The following is an 18,608-nucleotide window of genomic DNA, read 5'->3' as shown; positions in this document are numbered from 1 at the left end:
CAGGAAATTATGATTGTTAATTTTGTGTGTTTGACACCATAATTATTTGAATCCTTTGTGCAATCTTATTCAGTCATGAAGCCTCAACAATTTGGAATTTTGATTTCACTGAATTGCATTACAAATAAAATGGAACTATAATTATTAAAACAATGCACTTTTACAAGGAGATGCTATCTCATTGACAACAGGAAACAATTTTGAGAACATCAAGCTCAATACTCATCATTGGCAGGCTAATTATTGCTTTAAGGTCATTATCTGCGATCCAGTGGTTCTGCTTTCATTTGCTGAGACTCACTTGCAAATGAATGTACTGCATAAAATAAACTTCAGGCTCTGTGACTATTTTTGGACTTTTTTAAAAAAGCAAAATAATAGTAGAAATTGAATTGTTTTCTTTGTAAGTAATTAGTTGAAGCTGAACACTCAATTCCACTAATATTGCATTGGCTGAAAATGAGTCAGCAAAAAAAAAATCAATTGTACTGAAAAGCATAATTTGAAATAATTAATGAATTACCTGTATATACAAAAACAACAGGAATTCTGCAGATGCTGGAAATTCAAGCAACACACATCAAAGTTGCTGGTGAACGCAGCAGGCCAAGCAGCATCTCTAGGAAGAGGTGCAGTCGACGTTTCAGGCCGAGACCCTTCGTCAGGACTAACTGAAGGAAGAGTGAGTAAGGGATTTGAAAGTTGGAGGGGGAGGGGGAGTTAGTCCTGACAAAGGGTCTCGGCCTGAAACATTGACTGCACCTCTTCCTACAGATGCTGCTTGGCCTGCTGCGTTCACCAGCAACTTTGATGTGTGTTACCTGTATATACAATCTCATTTTCAAAAATTATAATCACTGCAATGACAATTTTTTTTTAATTGAGTCTGCAGTAGTATTGTAATACAAGAAGAGCAAGGTGAGTTGCCTCTACAACTATCACCCAGTTGCACTCATATCTACTATGATGAAGTGCTTTGGGAGGTTGGTCACCAGAATCAACTCCTGCCCAAGCACGAGCCGGCACCAACTGCAATTTGCCGAAAAGTCTACAGCTCTCAGCTCAGCCTCGGATCACCCGGCCAATAGTTGTGTCAGCAAACCAACATCAGCCTGCTGTTTGTTGATTACAGCTCAGCATTCAACACCATCACATCCTCATCTCCAATTAACAAGCCCCAAAACCTGGGCCTCTGTACCTCCCTCTGCAAATGGATGCTTAACTTCTTCATTGGGAGGCCACAGTCAGTGCTGGTGGATCTGATTGTTTAATTCTTATTAGACTAATTAATTGTTATTTTCTTTGCAGTTTAACAATTAATTATATACTTGTATTTTAAGTAGTTCTTATATGTATAACAGTTTAATAGCCTATAGTGGCTATACAAAGTGTAATTCTGGAAGACTCCGCAGGTTTCTTTATTCTGCATGAAGTGACCAAGTGCTTTCTTATTGGCTAATTTGGTATTGCAGTATTCAAATGAGTACTTTCAAATTGGTTGTCTCTTATCTACAGATTTGAATGGAATTTGAATAGTATCTGAATAGTATAAAAATAGTTGTTTTAATGCTAGGTTTACATAGTTTCTCACTCTTCTTCAACTAATAGACCCCTCTCACTATTCGTTACAACTTCCCTTTGTTTTATGATCTCTTTAAAAAATGATCATGAAGCAACAAGTTTTGAGCCTCTTTCCTGACTTCTAAGAGAACCTTGGATTAAAACATCAGAATCCTACAGGGCAGATTGGAAATAACATCTTGTCCTTGCTGGCAATCAACACTGCTGCAATTCAAGGATGTGTGTTTGGCCTACTGCTCTACTCTCTTTGCACCCACAACTGTGTGGCTGGGCACAGCTGAAATGCTATCTATAAACTTGCCGATGAGGCAGCTGTTGTTGGCAGAACTTCGGATGGTGCCGAGGAGGCGTACAGGAGCGAGATAGATCAGCTATTTGAGTGGTGTCACAGCAACAACCTTGCACTTAGTGTCAGCAGGAGCAAGAAAATGATTGTTGAGTTCAGGAAGGGGGAGTCCTCATATCAGTCCTCATCGAGGGATCAGCAGTAGAAAGAGTGAACAGCTTCAAGTTCCTGGAGTTCCTGGGTGTTGACATCTCTGACAATCTATCCTGGGCCCAAAATATTGATGCAATTATCAAGAAGGCACAACAGTGACTATATTTCAGTCAAATTTTGAGGATTTGAATGTCACCAAAAACACTCGCAAGTTTCTACAGATGTACTGTGGAGAATATTCTAACTGGTTGCATCGTCACCTGGCATGCAGGGGCCGCTGCACAGGATTGGAAAAAGCTGCAGAAAGTTAGAAACTCAGCCAGCTCCATCGTGGGAACTAGCCTCCCCAGCATCGAGGACATCTTCAAAAGGTGATGCCTCAAACAGGTGGCATCTGGCATGAAGGACCCCCACCACACAGGCGTGCCCTCTTTTCACTGGTACCATCAAGGACGTGGTACAGGAGTCCGAAGACACATACTCAATGTTTCTTCCCCTCTGCCATCAGATTTCTGAATGGACAATGAACCCATAAAAACAACCTCATTATTTTTGCCCTCTTTTTGCACTACTTATTAATTTAAAATGTTAACATTTTTCTTATTGTTATTTATATGTACTGATGCTGCATTAACAACAAATTTCATGATGTTTGCTACTATCTCTATACACATGACTGTGTGGCTAGGCATAGCTGAAATACCACCCATAAATTTGCTGCTGATACAACCATTGTTGCTAGAATCTCAGATGGAGACGAGAGGGTGTACAGGAGTGAGATATGCCAACTAGTGGAGTGGTGTCACAGCAACAACCTTGTACTCAATGTTAGTAAGACGTAAGAGCTGATTGTGGACTTCAGGAAGGGTAAGATGAAGGCCAATCCTCATAGAGGGATCAGAAGTGCAGAGAGTGAGCAGTTTCAAGTTCCTGGGAGTCAAGATCTTTGAGGAACCTAACCTGGTCCCACCTTATCGATGTAGTTATAAAGAAGGCAAGACAGTGACGATACTTCATTAAGAGTTTGAAAACATTTGGTATGTCAACAAATGCACTCAAAAACTTCTATAGATGTACTGTGGACAGCATTCTGACAGGCTGCATCACTGACTGGTATGGAGGGGCTACTGCACAGGACCGAAAGAAGCTGCAAAGGGCTGTAAATTTAGTCAGCTCCATCTTGGGTACTAGCCTACAAAGTACCCAGGACATCCTCAAGGAGCGGTGTCTCAGAAAGGCAGCGTCCTTTATTAAGGACCTCCAGCACCCAGGATATGCCCTTTTCTCACTGTTACCGTCAGGTAGGAGATACAGAAACAGCTTCTTCCCCTCTGCCATCCTAAATGGACATTGAACCCATGAACACTCCCTCACTTTTTTAATATATATTTTTTGCACAATTTTTAATCTATCCGATATACGTATACTGTAATTGATTTACTTATTTAATTATTATTATTATTTTATTACTTTTTTCTTCTTCTGTATTATGTACTGCATTGAACTGCTGCTGCTAAGTTAACAAATTTCACAACACATGCCGGTGATAATAAACCTGATTCTGATTATCCACTACCCATCTATTCAGAATTCTTGATGTACTTGCACTGGGCTTCTCCACACTCCCTTGTAACTCACAGTGGTCTCATACACCCTTTAAAGTCAGTGGCGCCTCCTTTTTCCCCATGTTCCCTTTAAACTACCCATGCCCCACATGGTGAGCTCTTCTTAAGCTCGCCATGGCTTTGTTTCCTGTATGGTCTTTAAAACACTGAGGCCCTGTTTCCCATGCTCCCTTTCAACTCACCAGGTCACCATTTCCCACACTGCCTTTAAAGTTACTGGATTCACTGGAAGGCATATTATAGTACTATGCAGTATTAAATATGAATTCCAGATATGCTTAGGGATAATATGTATAACATGCTAAAAGCAGGAAAGTCTGCTACTCCAGCCCCATCTCAGACACAAACCTGCTGGATTAAAGGTGTTTTACTGCACATACATTCGTACATCTTCTGTAATTGGTCAGTATTGCATTTTAGCTTTAACACCATAAAAACTTACATTTCGGAAGCAATGATTACTTCCTTGGAGGAAATAATCTTCCCACTACAGTCAAACTGAGTCTCGGCACCAGTCTGCCATTCCTGGGAAGGAGACTTTCCGACATTAAACGTTAACAGGGCTGTGACAAAAAGCAAATTCCAAACACATTGCAGCACTTGTCTAACTTATTCTTTTCTTTAGATAGTTTACACTTTTTTGAAAATGAATTCATTTAAACAAGCAGATCTCCCAGGTGTATTCACAGATGCAATTTCTTTTGAATTTACCAAAATTGTCAATGTGACTTATATGGGTGCATAAAGTCCTTAGATCGCTGATTCACTGAGAAATTTCCTATATTATTATGAATAAACTCTTTTCAGGGTTCCAGCCAGGTGCCGACGTTTTGATGACAAACTGCCATCTTCTTCACGGACTCAGTTCCATGCAGACAGGAACTCCCTGTCGGGGAAATCCAAAGAAGGTGGAATCTGCGTGTACATTAACAAATGTTGGTGCACAAACTCATCTGTAGTTAGCAGTCACTGTTCTGAGGAAATAGAGCATCATACAATTAAATGTCAGCCACATTACCCGTTCAAGTGTTTACCGTTGTGTTCATCACCGCTGTCTACCTCCTCCCCAAGCTCAAATGCCAAGGACGCACTGCGAGAGCTTTACAGTATCATCAACTCTCTCCAAAACAAGCATCTGGACGGTCTCCTCATAACTGCAGGTGACTTCAATCATGTTAACCTGCAGGGTATTTTTACCAAATTCCCCCAACACATCACCATGGACACAAGGGGAACAAACACACTGGACCATATTTACATAAACAGACTCGGTACTTACAAAGCCATCCTAGGCCCTCATCTTGGCCTCTGACCACATCTCCATAGTGTTAATCCCGGCATACCAACCACTGCTGAAAATGCAGAAACCAGTCAAGAGGACCATGACTGTATGGCCTAATGAGGCAACCCTCGTGCTTCAGGATTGTTTTGAATGGACAGACTGGCAGATGTTCAAGGAGGCCACCGTAAACGGAGAAGGCATTGTCCTTTGAGGAACATACCTCATCTGTGAGTGTGCAGACAAAACTGGTACCGCAAAAATGGTTATCTCACGGCCCAACCAGCAGCCCTGGCTGAACGTAGAGGTGCACCCCTCACTAAAAGCCTGGGATGCTGCCTTCAACTCTCGTCATAGTACAGCTCTCAGAGCAACCACGAGAATCCTCATTTTAGGCATCAAGAAGGCAAAGACTGCTGATGCACAGAGAATTCCGGAACACCGATAATGATTCCAGACGTACATGGCCGGACACAAAGGGCATTACTGACTACGCAAGGAAAAACAATGTCAACTGTACCAGTGACCCTCCCTCCCTGATGCTCTAAACAACTCCTATGCATGCCTTGAGGTATGCAACGTAACGCCAGCCACGAAAGCTACACTCCACTCAGGTGAGCAGCCGCCGTCTTTAAGGGCAGCGGATGTGAGGAGGACTCTGCAGAGAGTCAACTCCACAAGGGAGCCGGGCCAGACAACATCCCAGGCCGAGTCCTCAGTGAGTGTGCACACCAGCTCACTGATATCTTCACGTACATCTTCAGCACTTCACTCATCCAGGCTGTTGTGCTCACTTGCTTGAAATCAGCCACCATCATCCCTATACTAAAGAACTCTACACCTAAATGACTATTGCCTGGGGTCACTGACAACAATCATTATGAAGTGCTTTGAATGGCTGATAATGGCACATACCAAATCTCCTTTCCTAACCCTCACCCGAATGCATTGGGGACTCACCAATATGCTTAGCAACAGAACTGCTCTGCGACAGATGCCATAGCATCTGCTGTGCACCTGGTCCCTGATGCACCTAAAAAAACAAGGACATTTATGTCAGAAAGCTGTTTCTGGATTTCAGTTTGACATTCGACACTATCGTCCCACAGACCGTGGTGAACAAACTCCTACTCCTCAGTCTAAATACACCACTGTGCAATTGTTGTTGGACTTCCCAACAAACATATATTCAGGATGCAGAACCACCCCTCACTTCCCATCACCCTCAGCGCGGGTGCCCCCCAGGACCGTGGGCTGAGCCCATTGATATACACTCTGCTCTCACATGATTGCACAGCGAAACATCCGAGCAATCACATTGCCAAGTTCATCGATGACTCAACAGTGGCAGGGCTCACTATTAACAATGATGAGATGAACTACGGAGAGAAGGTGGAAGGGATCAAGGCCTGGTGCCAGGCAAATAACCTCTTCCTCAGTGTCAACAAGATGAAAGAGATGGTTATTGACTTCAGGAGAACTCACACCTCCCTTTACACTGGCGGCAGAGCACTGGAAACTGCAAAGAGTTTCAAATTCCTGGGAATGCACATCATATACACAGTTAAGAAAGCTCACCAAATCCTCTACTATATGAGGAGACTGAGAGTCCATACTCCATAAACATGGTGTTCTACAGAATCGTGACAAGCTGCGCATTGTTTGGGACAGAAACTGCACTGCAGTGGACAGGAAGGCTCTGACAGGTGGACAAAACCACTTAATGCATCACTGGCATCAGCCTAGCCACCACCAAGGACAGATACAGAAAGGTGCCGGTAAAGGGGCAGTAACATCATGAAGGATCCCTCCCATCCTGTCCCATTCCCCTCAGGGAGGAGGCAACGTAGCAACCACGACAGGACCACCAGACTCAAAAAGTTACTTTCTCCAGGCAGTAAAGCTGGCCAACACTTCAACCCACTAACTCCACCACTACTTTATTGTTTCCTCTCAGTCACCTTACGTACAGCCTAGCATCACTTTATGGACGTACAAACAATCTATGTATACAAGGCATTTTATTTATTTATATTCATCGTGTTTTTAGAATTATTATTTTTCTTTATCTTTTGTGGGTATTTCTGTGCTGCAATGGATCTAGAGCAGCAAAGTTCTCCTTTGCACTTGTGTACAGGAAATAGTACTAACAATTTCAATTTCTTAGTTAAATCCTATCCTGGTTACTATGAAACTCAGTAAATATTCAAGAATTTACAGCTGCCAATTTCCTCCATTCTAACCTCTCCCACATCTGCGTATGTCACAGCTCATCCATTGCCAAAATCTGCAGCCCTGCATAGGTTACCTTTAGACTTGAGTTACCTGAGGAACTCCTGGCCAGTTCTTAAACATCCACAAACTATTTCATAAATTCTCCAAAATCTGCTGCTCATTGTCCTTATTCACACCATGCCATTAATCCATCAACCTGATATGTTCTTCCCTCATTGATAGAGACTCCTGGTTAAGGAACAACTTGATTTTTAAATTTCTTCCCCCCTAATCTCTTAGCAACCTCAACATCCCCCTTACTGCAATCACTTCCACTTCTACAAATCTCTGTGGTAACTACATTCCTTCAATTCTGTTATCTAGTCAGTTCCAATTTTAATCTTTCCATTATTGTTATGTATTTAACCATGAAGGCCCCAAGCTATTAAATTAATTGATTATACTCCTCCAGCTTTCAGCTGCTTTCTTCCTTTAAAACAGTAAAAGTTTTTTACTCCTATATATTTCCTTGGCGCCAGGGGCTTCACAAGTACAACTTTTTTGTTGTTATGCCAAACAGAAGCTGTTCCCAGACACCTGAGACCGAATAATAAACAGTGTGAGCTTGGCTGGGTAATCAGAAAACCACTTATAGATAATGTGTTGGAAAAGTCTTTGATCTCAGTCTGTGAAGAGGGAGAGAGGAAACAAAAAGACAAGATATCCAGATGTCAATCCAGCAGTCCAATCTGCTCAAGCAGAATGGCCTCAGGAAATGCGGACTCAATAGGTCACAATGCACAGGAATAAAAGAAGATGGTTGCAATTTAATGATCAGCACTGAAGTACTGTTCAACAAAACAAATCTCTAACTACTTTAACTACAGTAACTTCACTGCAATGTGAAATATGAGCTTAGCAGTTCAAATCAATACCTGTCTCATCGTGTGTTAATTTGATATGCCTTCAGGGAGGATGAACAAAAATATCGCAGACCCAAAAAACTGGGGTATTAGGCCACTATTATTACTTGACATGAAAATATAGACCAGTTTGAACCAGCTCCAATCTAAACAAATTGTTCCACTCCACTGAATTCATTAAACTCACAATAACATTGAATGTTGTCTTCAGCAGAATCAAATCTGACCATTGGATTAAAAATTGCCTGGACAAGTAAACATACTAAAAAGAAGTTTAGAAATTGAACAGTTGTTGATTTACCGATATTGCACCAGTAAACCTAATTGGTAGATTGACTGTACAAGTGTAGCCTTTGGTTCAGTGCATTCAATGTGCAGGAGCACAAGATGTAAAACAGAATTTCATATATCCTATATCATTTAATAAAAAGAAAACAGAAATCTTATTTGAGAATTAATTTGACTGGGTAATAAAGCAAAGGGATCTGAGAACAGAAGTGCACAATTCACTAAAATTGACCATGTAAAGTAGTAAGGCATCTGAAGAGCGAATAAGGCACGTTTTAAAAGGGATAGGACTTTAGCGTGTTTCTATTTCAAATGCACAGGGTAGACAAGTCACCACATTATAAAATATATACAGAAGGGACTGAGAGGGTTGCCAAGAGATTGAGAAGGATGATACTGGATATGATATGTTCTAACTTTCAGGACAGAATGAACAGTTTGTGTCTCTTTTCTCTTGTAAAGACCGATGAGTCACCCAACAGAAATCTGGGCAATTGTGAGTACTTTGACAGAACAGGTAACCTGTGAGCACTTCAGCTTTGGAGATCAGAACTTGATGGCATACTAAATGTACTTAAGAGGAAGTGAGTAAAAAGAGAGGTGGATATGCCGATAGAGTTAAATGAGGAAAGGGGGAGAGTCTCAGTGGGGTTTAAGTAAGAGGTCAAATGCTTAGCCTCTGAAAACTAGTTTTTTGACAGCTTTTTCAAGATGAATACCCAAGTTCTGCAGCATAAGAATTTACAATTTGTGCCACACAACTGCCAAAGACTATTCCAAAAGGAGAGCATACAGTCATCTACCTTTGATATTCAAAGGGCAAGTTCCTCACCATCACACTTTGGGGCCATCATTGACCAGAAGTTCAACTGAGCTAACTGCATAAATTCTGTGGTTCCAAAAGCAGGTATCCCACTTTGACTGAGTCACCTTGTAGCACCATTTATAGATCAGTAGCATAAGGAAATACTTTCCACTTAACTAAATAAATGCAGGCCCAATAACTGAGAAAGTTCAACAACAATCCATTATCCTTGGCATTTAAACCTCTACCATCACCACTGCATCGCTACCCACTTTATAGTGAGCTGTTACCCACTAAAGCTATTCCAAAAGCACCTACCAACCTTCCAGCCTCAACCATTAAAGGCAGCTGACAGCATAGGACCACACCACTTGTCCTCCTGGCTTGAGAACAGATTAAAAAAAAAACATTCTCAAAGACTGCAAACCAAGAAGTGAAATGTTTGAACTTCTACATTTTGATAATATTTTGCACTTAGAGAAACAGAGATTGGGCCATGTACATGTGATTAATCGCTGAGCTGAAAGATCATAAACTTTAAAAAATAAATAGTTTTATTCATGTATTGAGAGTCTGAAGTATTCATCTTGGACATCTTAGACAGATGAGGAGAATGGGCAAAGAAGTGGCAGATAAATACAGTGTTAGGAAATGTATGGTTGTGCTCTTTGGTAGAAGAAACAAAAGCATAGACTGTTTTCTAAACAGGGCAGAAATTAAAAATCTGAGGTGCAAGGGGACTTGGAAGTCCTTGTGCAGGATTCTCTAAAGGTTAACTTGTAGCTTGAGTTGGTGGTGAGGAAGGCAATGTTAGCATTAATTGCAAGAGGACTAGAATATAAAAGCAAAGATGTAATACTAAGGTTTGATAAGGCACTAGTGAGGCCTCACTTGAAGTATTATGAGCAGTTTTGGGCCCCTTATCTAAGAAACGATGTGCTGACATTGGAGGTGGTTCAAAGAAGGTTCGTGGGAATGATTACAGAAATGAAAAGTTTATTGTATGAGGAGTGATTGATGGCTCAGGGCCTGGACTCGCTGGAATTTAGAAGAATGGTGGGGGGAGCTCATTGAAACCTAGCCAAGTTAAAAGGCCTAGATAGAGTGGAGAGGATGTTTCCTATGGTGGGAGAGCTTAAGACCAGGGGGCACAGTTTCAGATTAGAGGGATGTCCATTTAGAATGGAGATGAGGAGGAATTTCTTTAGACAGAGAGTGGAGCATCTGTGGAATTCATTGCCACAGATTGCTGTGGAGGTCAGGTCATTTGGTGTATTTAAGGCAGAGGTTGATAGGTTCTTGATTAGTCAGGGTATGAAGTTTACAGGGAGAAGGCAGGAGAATCTGTTTGAGAGGGAAATGGACCAGCCATGATGAAATGGTGGAGCAGACTCGATGGGCCAAATGGCCTAATTCTGCTCCTATATCTTATGGGCTTTTGGTCTATCTGACAGTGTTCGATAGCGCACAAAAAATGAACATTCAGGCACCAGTGAGATGATTTAGCAGTAACATTAGGTCAGTACTCATGCAGCAGAATTGGATTAACAATGACAGCAAACCCTTAATTTCCATGCCTGCAGATACCTGATGTTGGATGGTTGCCAGAGGTAATGTCAACAATTGTTGATGTTTGCCATCATTACAACTGCATCATTCTGGTTAATGCTGTTTTCAATTAAATGGATCATCACTTTTAAAATGTGATCAACTTGGCATTTTTTGAATTGTCTCTATGTTAAATTCATATTTAAGGGTGTCGCACATTACTACATGCACTAAGAAAATTCCTTACCATCATGAGTGGATGATCCAAAGGTCATATGTTACTCAATGTCAGAATTTGGAGGTCATTAATCTGCATATAAACTTTTAAAAATCTTATTCAGATCCAAATGGGATAAGATTTTGTAGTAGTGAATCTCCAAAAGACTTTAGTCATACAAGTAAATATCTGGCGATAAACTATAAGTTTGTGTAGTAATAATGATAAAAATCACATGGGTGTGCTCAATATGCATGGTAGGTAGCCCCAAATGCAAGGACAGAGCAAATGCCTATGCTGCCACCTACAGTTCATTTGCATACTTTGCAATTAGTATCACAACAGAGAGAAACTCACATTTACATCACTCCAAAGCATCTCAGAGGAAATGTAGTCGCTACAGTGAACTAGAAAATATGACAGAGCAAGCTGCCTCAAAGCACGGGTAGACAATGGCCAGGTAGTTTTAATAATGTTGAAATGTCAGGTCAGCAGAAAAGGCTGCAGTCTACCATCACTGGAGGACTTGTATGTGTCTTGGACAAAGAAGCGGGCAGGAAAAATCATTGCAGACACAATCCAACCGACAAACTGCCTTTTGCAACAGCTCCCTACTGGAAAGCACTGTAGTGCTATTATAGCAAAACCACGCCATCTTAAGAGTTTCTTCTCCCAGGCTGTTACTCTGATCAATCAATCTAGTTGTCCCCTCGCCAGCCCCTCTACAGATTACCTCCATCACTGTACTGCACTGTAAATATTTTAAACCACTTTTCATATTGCAGTTTACATTATAAATACCTGCTGGTATTTATGTACACATTCCATATCTGTACTTTAAACTCTAACTTTATTGTCATATAATTCTTTACTGTTTATAATTGTTGAATGCTGTTGTTTGTTGTTCCCTGACCAACACACCACAGTAAATTCCTAATACATGTAAGTGGAAATAGCAAATAAAATTGATCCTTGATGGATAAAGTGTTTACCTGGGCAGCTGAGATAAGCAGCAGTGAACTTACAGAGTTGCACCAAGGATCTACTGTACATACCCAAGAAAGCACGGGGAGACTCAATTTAACATCACTTCACATTGACAGGGCCAGCAGTCAGGGAGAAAATGGAGTATTATAGGTGACACCGATATCTGTGAAAGAACTGATTATTACAGAAATGTAACAGGACACTTAGAAAATAATAATAGAATTGGACAGATTTCTAAAAAAGAAGAGAGATTTCTTTCAAACTTGATGTTCAGCCCTCAGGACAAATACATAAATTTCCCCATTCACATAGGAGCACAAGTAAAATAGCCTGTACAAAAGGTATTTAATTTAATACAAAAGGCATTTTATTTTTTATCTCTGTTCAAGCAGTTCATTGGCCCCAATCGCAGTCAAAATGAAAGTGCTTTAATCTTTTCCATAATTTAATACAAGTACCCAAACTGGTAAGTCAACTTGCCCAACAATTTGTGAACTAATGTGCACTTCAATTTGTTTCATTTTTTATGCCAAAATCCACTCACTTCATACAGTAGCATTTCTACTTTCATAGAAGCATTAGGAGACTCAGCATGTCATCAGACACTCCCCCAATACTGTATAATTCCACTGATGCATTACAAAAAGTATCTTGACTGGTTCCATCATGGCCTGGGGCAACAATACCAAAGCGCAGGAGTGCAAGAGGCTGCAGAGAGTAATGGACAAAGCCCAGTCCATCACAGGTACAGCCCTTCCCACCATTGAAAACATCTGCCAGGTGCTGTCAGCATCTACCATGAAGGATCTTCACCTTCTGTGTCATGCCCTCTTCTTGCTGCTACCACAGGGAAGAAGATACAGAAGCCGGAAATCCCACACCACCAGGTTTAGGAACAAATACTCTCCTGCAGCCATCAGGTTCCTGAATTAAACTGCAAAACTCTCATCCTACCTCAGTAACAGACCAATACAGATCACCACTTCCACAATCACAGACTGATCTCTGATCATGTTTGATTTGCACTAATGTGTTATTTTAAACTGTCTTTTTAATTTACTGTTAATTTCTTTTTCTGTGTGTTGTCCGAATTTATGTGCCGGTGATGCTGCTGTGAACAAGTCTGCAGGACATCTTCAAGGAGCAATCCTTCAAAGAGGTGGCATCACCATTAAGGACCTCACCATTGCCAGGACATGCCCTCTTTTCATTGCTACCATCAGGGAGGAGGTACAACAGCCTGAAGGCACGCACTCAGTAATTCAGAAAGACCTTCTTCGCCTCCACCATCGGATTTCTGAATGGACAATTAACTCATGAAGACTACCTCACTATTTTTTCTCTTTTTGCATGAAATTTAATTTAACTTTATAAAATATAATTATATATTTACTGTAATTTACAGTTTTTACTATTATTGCAATGTACTGCTACTGCATAACAACAAATTTCATGGCATAAACCAGTGATATTAAACCTGATTTTAATTCAAATCTCATGGTACTTGCGCATATGAAAATAAACTTGGCTAATAAATTTGACCAATTTATTTTTCATGTTAAACCCATTTTTCTCTTTTCAATTCATGCTATGATATGTCTATTTATTTAGACTGGTAATTTATTATTTTTAATTCTTATTAATTAAATAATAATGAATAAATTGCAAAAGAAACAGCTGTGGTTCCAAGACTCCATTCTTCTGTAAATTTGATTCAAAATTGTCTAGATTTCACAAATAATCCCAGTATTAAGAAATTGCTTTCAAAACATTACCTAGACTACACAGGAGTTTTGCCTGTCAACTTCAGGGGTTTTATCTGATGCCGAGTATTCCAGGGTTTTGAACTTATATAAAAGAATACAAAAGCAAAAATACTGGTAAATTAAACAGTACGATCTTGTGTAAGACAGGAATGAAGCAGTGCAAGGTCACTGGGGGAATAGGTTTGAGGAGTTGAATGGCTTGCTCCTACTTCTCATTTTCCTTTCTTAATTAATGAAACACACGTTCTTTCAGATGATTGCTTGATTATACTGGGGAAAGCTGCAACAATGTAGCCTGTGAAAGAGGGCTGAATCAATATCAACAACGTTAAGTCTTTGCAGGAAATAACACAAGATTGCAAATACCAAAGTTGATGTCAGTTTTCTGGTGTAATAATCAAGAACACTAATAGTTCTGCCACACTATTACATCAACATCACTCAAAGTGGGACCAAACCACCCTGAAGGTTCTTTTCAGGCCTCTAGCTGTTAAAAGCCACATTCTTGCTATTAACATGAAAGTTTTGTTTAAGTAAATGAGATATTAAATCAATCTATTGGTAAATTACAATTTCCAAATTGGAATCACAGAAAAGCCAAAACTGCCACAACTTCTTTGCCCACTGAATTCCACCAATGACCACCGCTCTAATCTGGATTATACATCGATTCTAGACGGAGAATCACTCTGAAAATGATAGGTCAGTTAGCTTTAGTTATCAATAGTGAATTCACATGCACAAATATAAATGCTGAATCCCCCTTTGATGATGGGAGTTTAAATCTATTGGCAATCTTAATATAAACTACAGCAGTTAACGTGAAAACTGCAACTTAAGAATGCTGGTATAGAAGCGCTAAAGTCCAGGTCAGTCAGCATTTGTAAAGAGAGAGAGACACACACACAGTTAGTCAAGCTTTTCACAAGTTACTGCAGACAAATACAAATACAATATTTAAAAGCATTGGACAGGTATTGAAAAGCATTGGAAAAGACAAGAGAGATGCAGGCAAACGGGACTGGTACAGACAGGCATCACAGTCGGCGTGGACAAGTGAAGCAAAGGACCCATTACTGGCACCACTGGCCATACAGTTAAATCTTGCAGAAGTCGAGCGATGTTACACAGATAGAAATAGAGGACCCCGATGAGATGCTGATATATATTTGAAACTTTACTTTGGAATCCACCAGGAGGACCACAACCTTGTCATAGTTTAGAGGCTCACATGCATCAATGACCTGGAAAGCTATGCTGGCTGGAGTCAGGGCTTTATCTTTGGTTCTTGGTAGGGTCACCCATACCAAACAGGTCAAAGGGTAGAGGCCAGACCAAGACTGGTCCACCAGTCCTCCGAGTTTGGGTGTTCAATCAGGGTTAACAACCCTGACTGGTAAAACAAAATTGTGACGGAAATAGCAATGAAGAATCTTCTCCCTCAATGTCCAAAAAACGAAAGAGCTGACCATGGATTACAGGAGGAATGGAGACAGGCTTGCCCCGATCAACATCAATGGGACTGCAGTTCAGAGGGTGAGTAGTTTCAAGTTCCTCGGTGTACACATCACCAAAGATCTCACCTGGACTGTACACATCAGCTTCGTGGCAAAAAGAGCACCACAGCGTCTCTTCCACCACAGGCAACTCAGAAAAAGTTTGGCATGAGCCCCCAAATCCTCAAGACCTTCTACAGGGGCACCATTGAGAGCATCCTGACTGGCTGTATCACTGCCTGATAAGGGAAATGCACCAACTCAGACAGCCATCAGAGGTGGAAAATGGTAATATTCCAGATACAGAAAGGACAAAAATGCTGCAGTCGCTAAAAGAATTAAACAATAAAAATAAAGAGAAGTAAGCGATTATAGAAAAATCAAATGAAAGATAATTTTGAATTCTGAAAAATCAACACTGATTTCCGAACATCAATCTCCACATATTTCTGGTGCATTTATTCAAAGTATTTCTACGTAAATCATAAATTAGGCGTTGCCTTTGTCTTACTTCTAAAATCAGAACAGAAACTCACCACTTAACATGAAAATATCCAAGGGAGTTTATAACACTGACAGTTGACCACAAAATCTATATAGGGATGATGAAATCTAGCTATAAATCAATTCTAAACTTCCACACTTACTCATTAACAAGGCAGAGTACACTACTGCCGGTACAATCAATATAATTGTAATTCTGACAAAAAATATTCACAGACACAAGCACAGTCAGAGCGACGATCCTTTCTGGGAGTAAACACGCTGACCTCGGTGCAAATAAAAAGCTGCAAAAGCTCAAAATAAGAACGAAAGATGCTGGAAATACACAGCAGGTTCAGGCAGCATAACTGCGCTCTCTTGTCTCTCTACAAATGCACCCTGCTCTATTGAAAACATACAGAAATAATCCGTCACTTATAAATATTTAAACTTATTTTTACTGACCCTTTCATTGTAACATTGAAGCCTTAGTTTCTCTATTTTCTTCTGTAACACAGCCTGCAGATGGCACCCCAATTCCTCAAATAAAGAAAGTCACTTGAACTCCATGTCAGCCATAAAGCTGTTAAAGAACTAACGTAATTACTGGAAAATGACTTGGAGTTATTTACACAACTCTTTAAGGAATACTGAATTGTTCTGTGAATGAAAACGGAAACCCTCAACTATTAACATGATTCAGACTTTCGCGTACAGACCAGACCTTAACCAGAAGAAAGATACAATACTTCCCAGCTGCAAGCTGGGGATGCTTGAAGCCAAAGCGAGCAACCCACTTAATCATTACCACAGGTTCTGAGCTTAATATCCACCCTATTCTCCCTCATGGTTAGAATTCTCTACAGACCACACTGCTGACAACCCACTGAGAATAATTTGACAGCATCTCCAGACACGTTATCTCTTGGTGGTAGAGATACACACAGCAAAGCAGATGCAACACTTAGTTAACAAACCAACAATTAACAGAACAATAGCTAAAATATCTTAGAAAAACAACTAACAAACGAATTACCCATATTAGATTAAAGGATGTTTTCAAATATAACATCAGCAGCCCATGTTAAATTGTCACACATACCTGTGCTGGTGCCTGTAACAAACGTAGTAGGAGTCGAAGAAATTGGTGTGTGACTGTTGGCTTGTTTCATCCTCTTCAAGTGAGACCTCCCATTATAATGAACCTCAGCCTGTGCTGCCGAATTCAGCTGAATGTTACACACTTCACACAGTGCCAGTCCTACCTTCTGTTTCTCAATATTCAACTGGTAGCCCAGGTATTCACTGCTCAGTATTTTCCCATCACTGTAAGTGTAAAGATCTCCTGAATTCATCATAACATCAGCAATATGTTCAGGACTCAGTGGTTGTTTCATTCCTGCAAAAATGAAGATCATTCAGTAAAATCGCAGCAAACATTCATTCACAGATTTCATGTGATAATCTAGAAATTTCAACTTAAAAAATACAAGCATATACACAAAATTAGAAATGAATACTGCTAGATGCAAAAATCCAAGGTTTGCAATATAAACAGTTATATTTATTTACCATCATTATATAAATCCCACAGCAAATTTTGATGTCCATGCAAAAAACCCACAAGCCACTGTCTGCGATATCCTAGTACTCTACAATCCTCAAGGACTTAGTGTGTTTACCTCTAGGTTCTGCAGTAAACATGGCCAAAGGCCTTGGGAATGGTGCATGCAAGAATGAGTGCATTTTCAAAGAATGTAGTCAGCAATAGTTATTGCCAAAACCAATTATTTTGCCTGAAAATGTGACTTCACAAATAGAGTTTCATCCCATGTAAGTAAATTAGCCTTTCAGACTTCCAAAGAATTTTTTATTTTATAATTTTTCTGTGTCTCTTCTATCTCATTTAATTTCTTCTCCTCTCAATCTCATCTGAAATTTCGGTCTTTAGCTGGCTTCCATTCAGATCCCATTTGTGTTTTATTTCACATTGCTCAACTCAAAACTCAAGAGTCTCAGTGAGGATTCTCAATCTGATCAGATCCTTCTTTCTGCACTCGGATTTTACATTTCCCTGAAGAGAGTGCCACACTGGAATGGACTCCAGATTAGAGGAAATCTGGGTGAGATGAATAACTACAGCTATTCTCACTGAACCACAAAATTCAAGCCTGAATGTCTGTGGCAGAAAATTGAATGTTAGTAAGATATAACATTAAAATGGACTGCGTTTTCGCTCAAATCTCACAACAAAAAATTTAATCCAGTGAGAAAAATAATCAAATATCTCGGAGCAAGTTACCAATGAGCATTATCCAGAATGCTCTGCCTCCTTTCAAAGTCATTCCTGTTACATTCACAATGGTTAAGACACTTCCGAACAGGAAACCAGTTTCCTGGTTTCAGTCGGCACTTTTACATGTGCAACCAATCCCTCTACACCTCCATCACACACCATGACAACAGAGGCCCAACCAATCTCTCTCCACCAAGACAGCCCGCCCTCAACTAAGCCTGCTCTCACATAAAATAAGACTTCTTTAACCTCCAGTCACTTACTTCACATTAAAGGCAATGGTCTGGGCATGTGTGAGGTTCCAAATCATCTCTGTCTCCTTGTGGAATACAGGGCACTGGATGCTTGGTTTTTATTTCTATTAAAATCAAACTCTTCCCTTTTCTCTTTATCCAGTACAATGCTGACTGTATTGTTGTTGTGTACTCCTCTCATATAGAACTTTCTATAGAAAGTTCTATCACAATTTCTGCGTTTTTCTACTCTGCTCTTTCTGTCACATCTCTGACTGAACCCTTCCCTTTTCTGACTTCTCTCCCTCCATCCGGAGGGACCAGTATCCTCTTAAAGACCGTCAGAGCCGTCTGTGCATGGATCTACAGGAGATGGCTGAGACTTCTAATGTCTATTGGTGTTTACTAGGGAGGATATCATGGATGCC

The 18,608-nt window shown here is 40.3% G+C and overlaps 1 protein-coding gene across 1 annotated transcript in view; it reads right to left on the bottom strand.

The window, feature by feature from the left end:
* znf385b (zinc finger protein 385B) overlaps nt 1-17,996 on the bottom strand; it is a 307,211-nt gene extending 289,215 nt beyond the window's left edge. Inside the window, exons 1-2 of the mRNA XM_072259629.1 lie at nt 17,954-17,996; nt 16,754-17,050 (exon numbers count right to left, since the gene is read on the bottom strand). Coding sequence (XP_072115730.1) covers nt 16,754-17,050; nt 17,954-17,996 — 340 coding nt within the window. The remainder of the gene's footprint in view (nt 1-16,753; nt 17,051-17,953) is intronic.
* Nucleotides 17,997-18,608: the final 612 nt, after the last annotated feature.

Source organism: Mobula birostris, chromosome 6 (genome assembly GCF_030028105.1).
Source record: "Mobula birostris isolate sMobBir1 chromosome 6, sMobBir1.hap1, whole genome shotgun sequence".
NCBI lineage: Eukaryota > Metazoa > Chordata > Chondrichthyes > Myliobatiformes > Myliobatidae > Mobula > Mobula birostris.
Note: the sequence above shows the minus strand (reverse complement) of the source record. Positions and strands in the feature narration are given on the sequence as shown.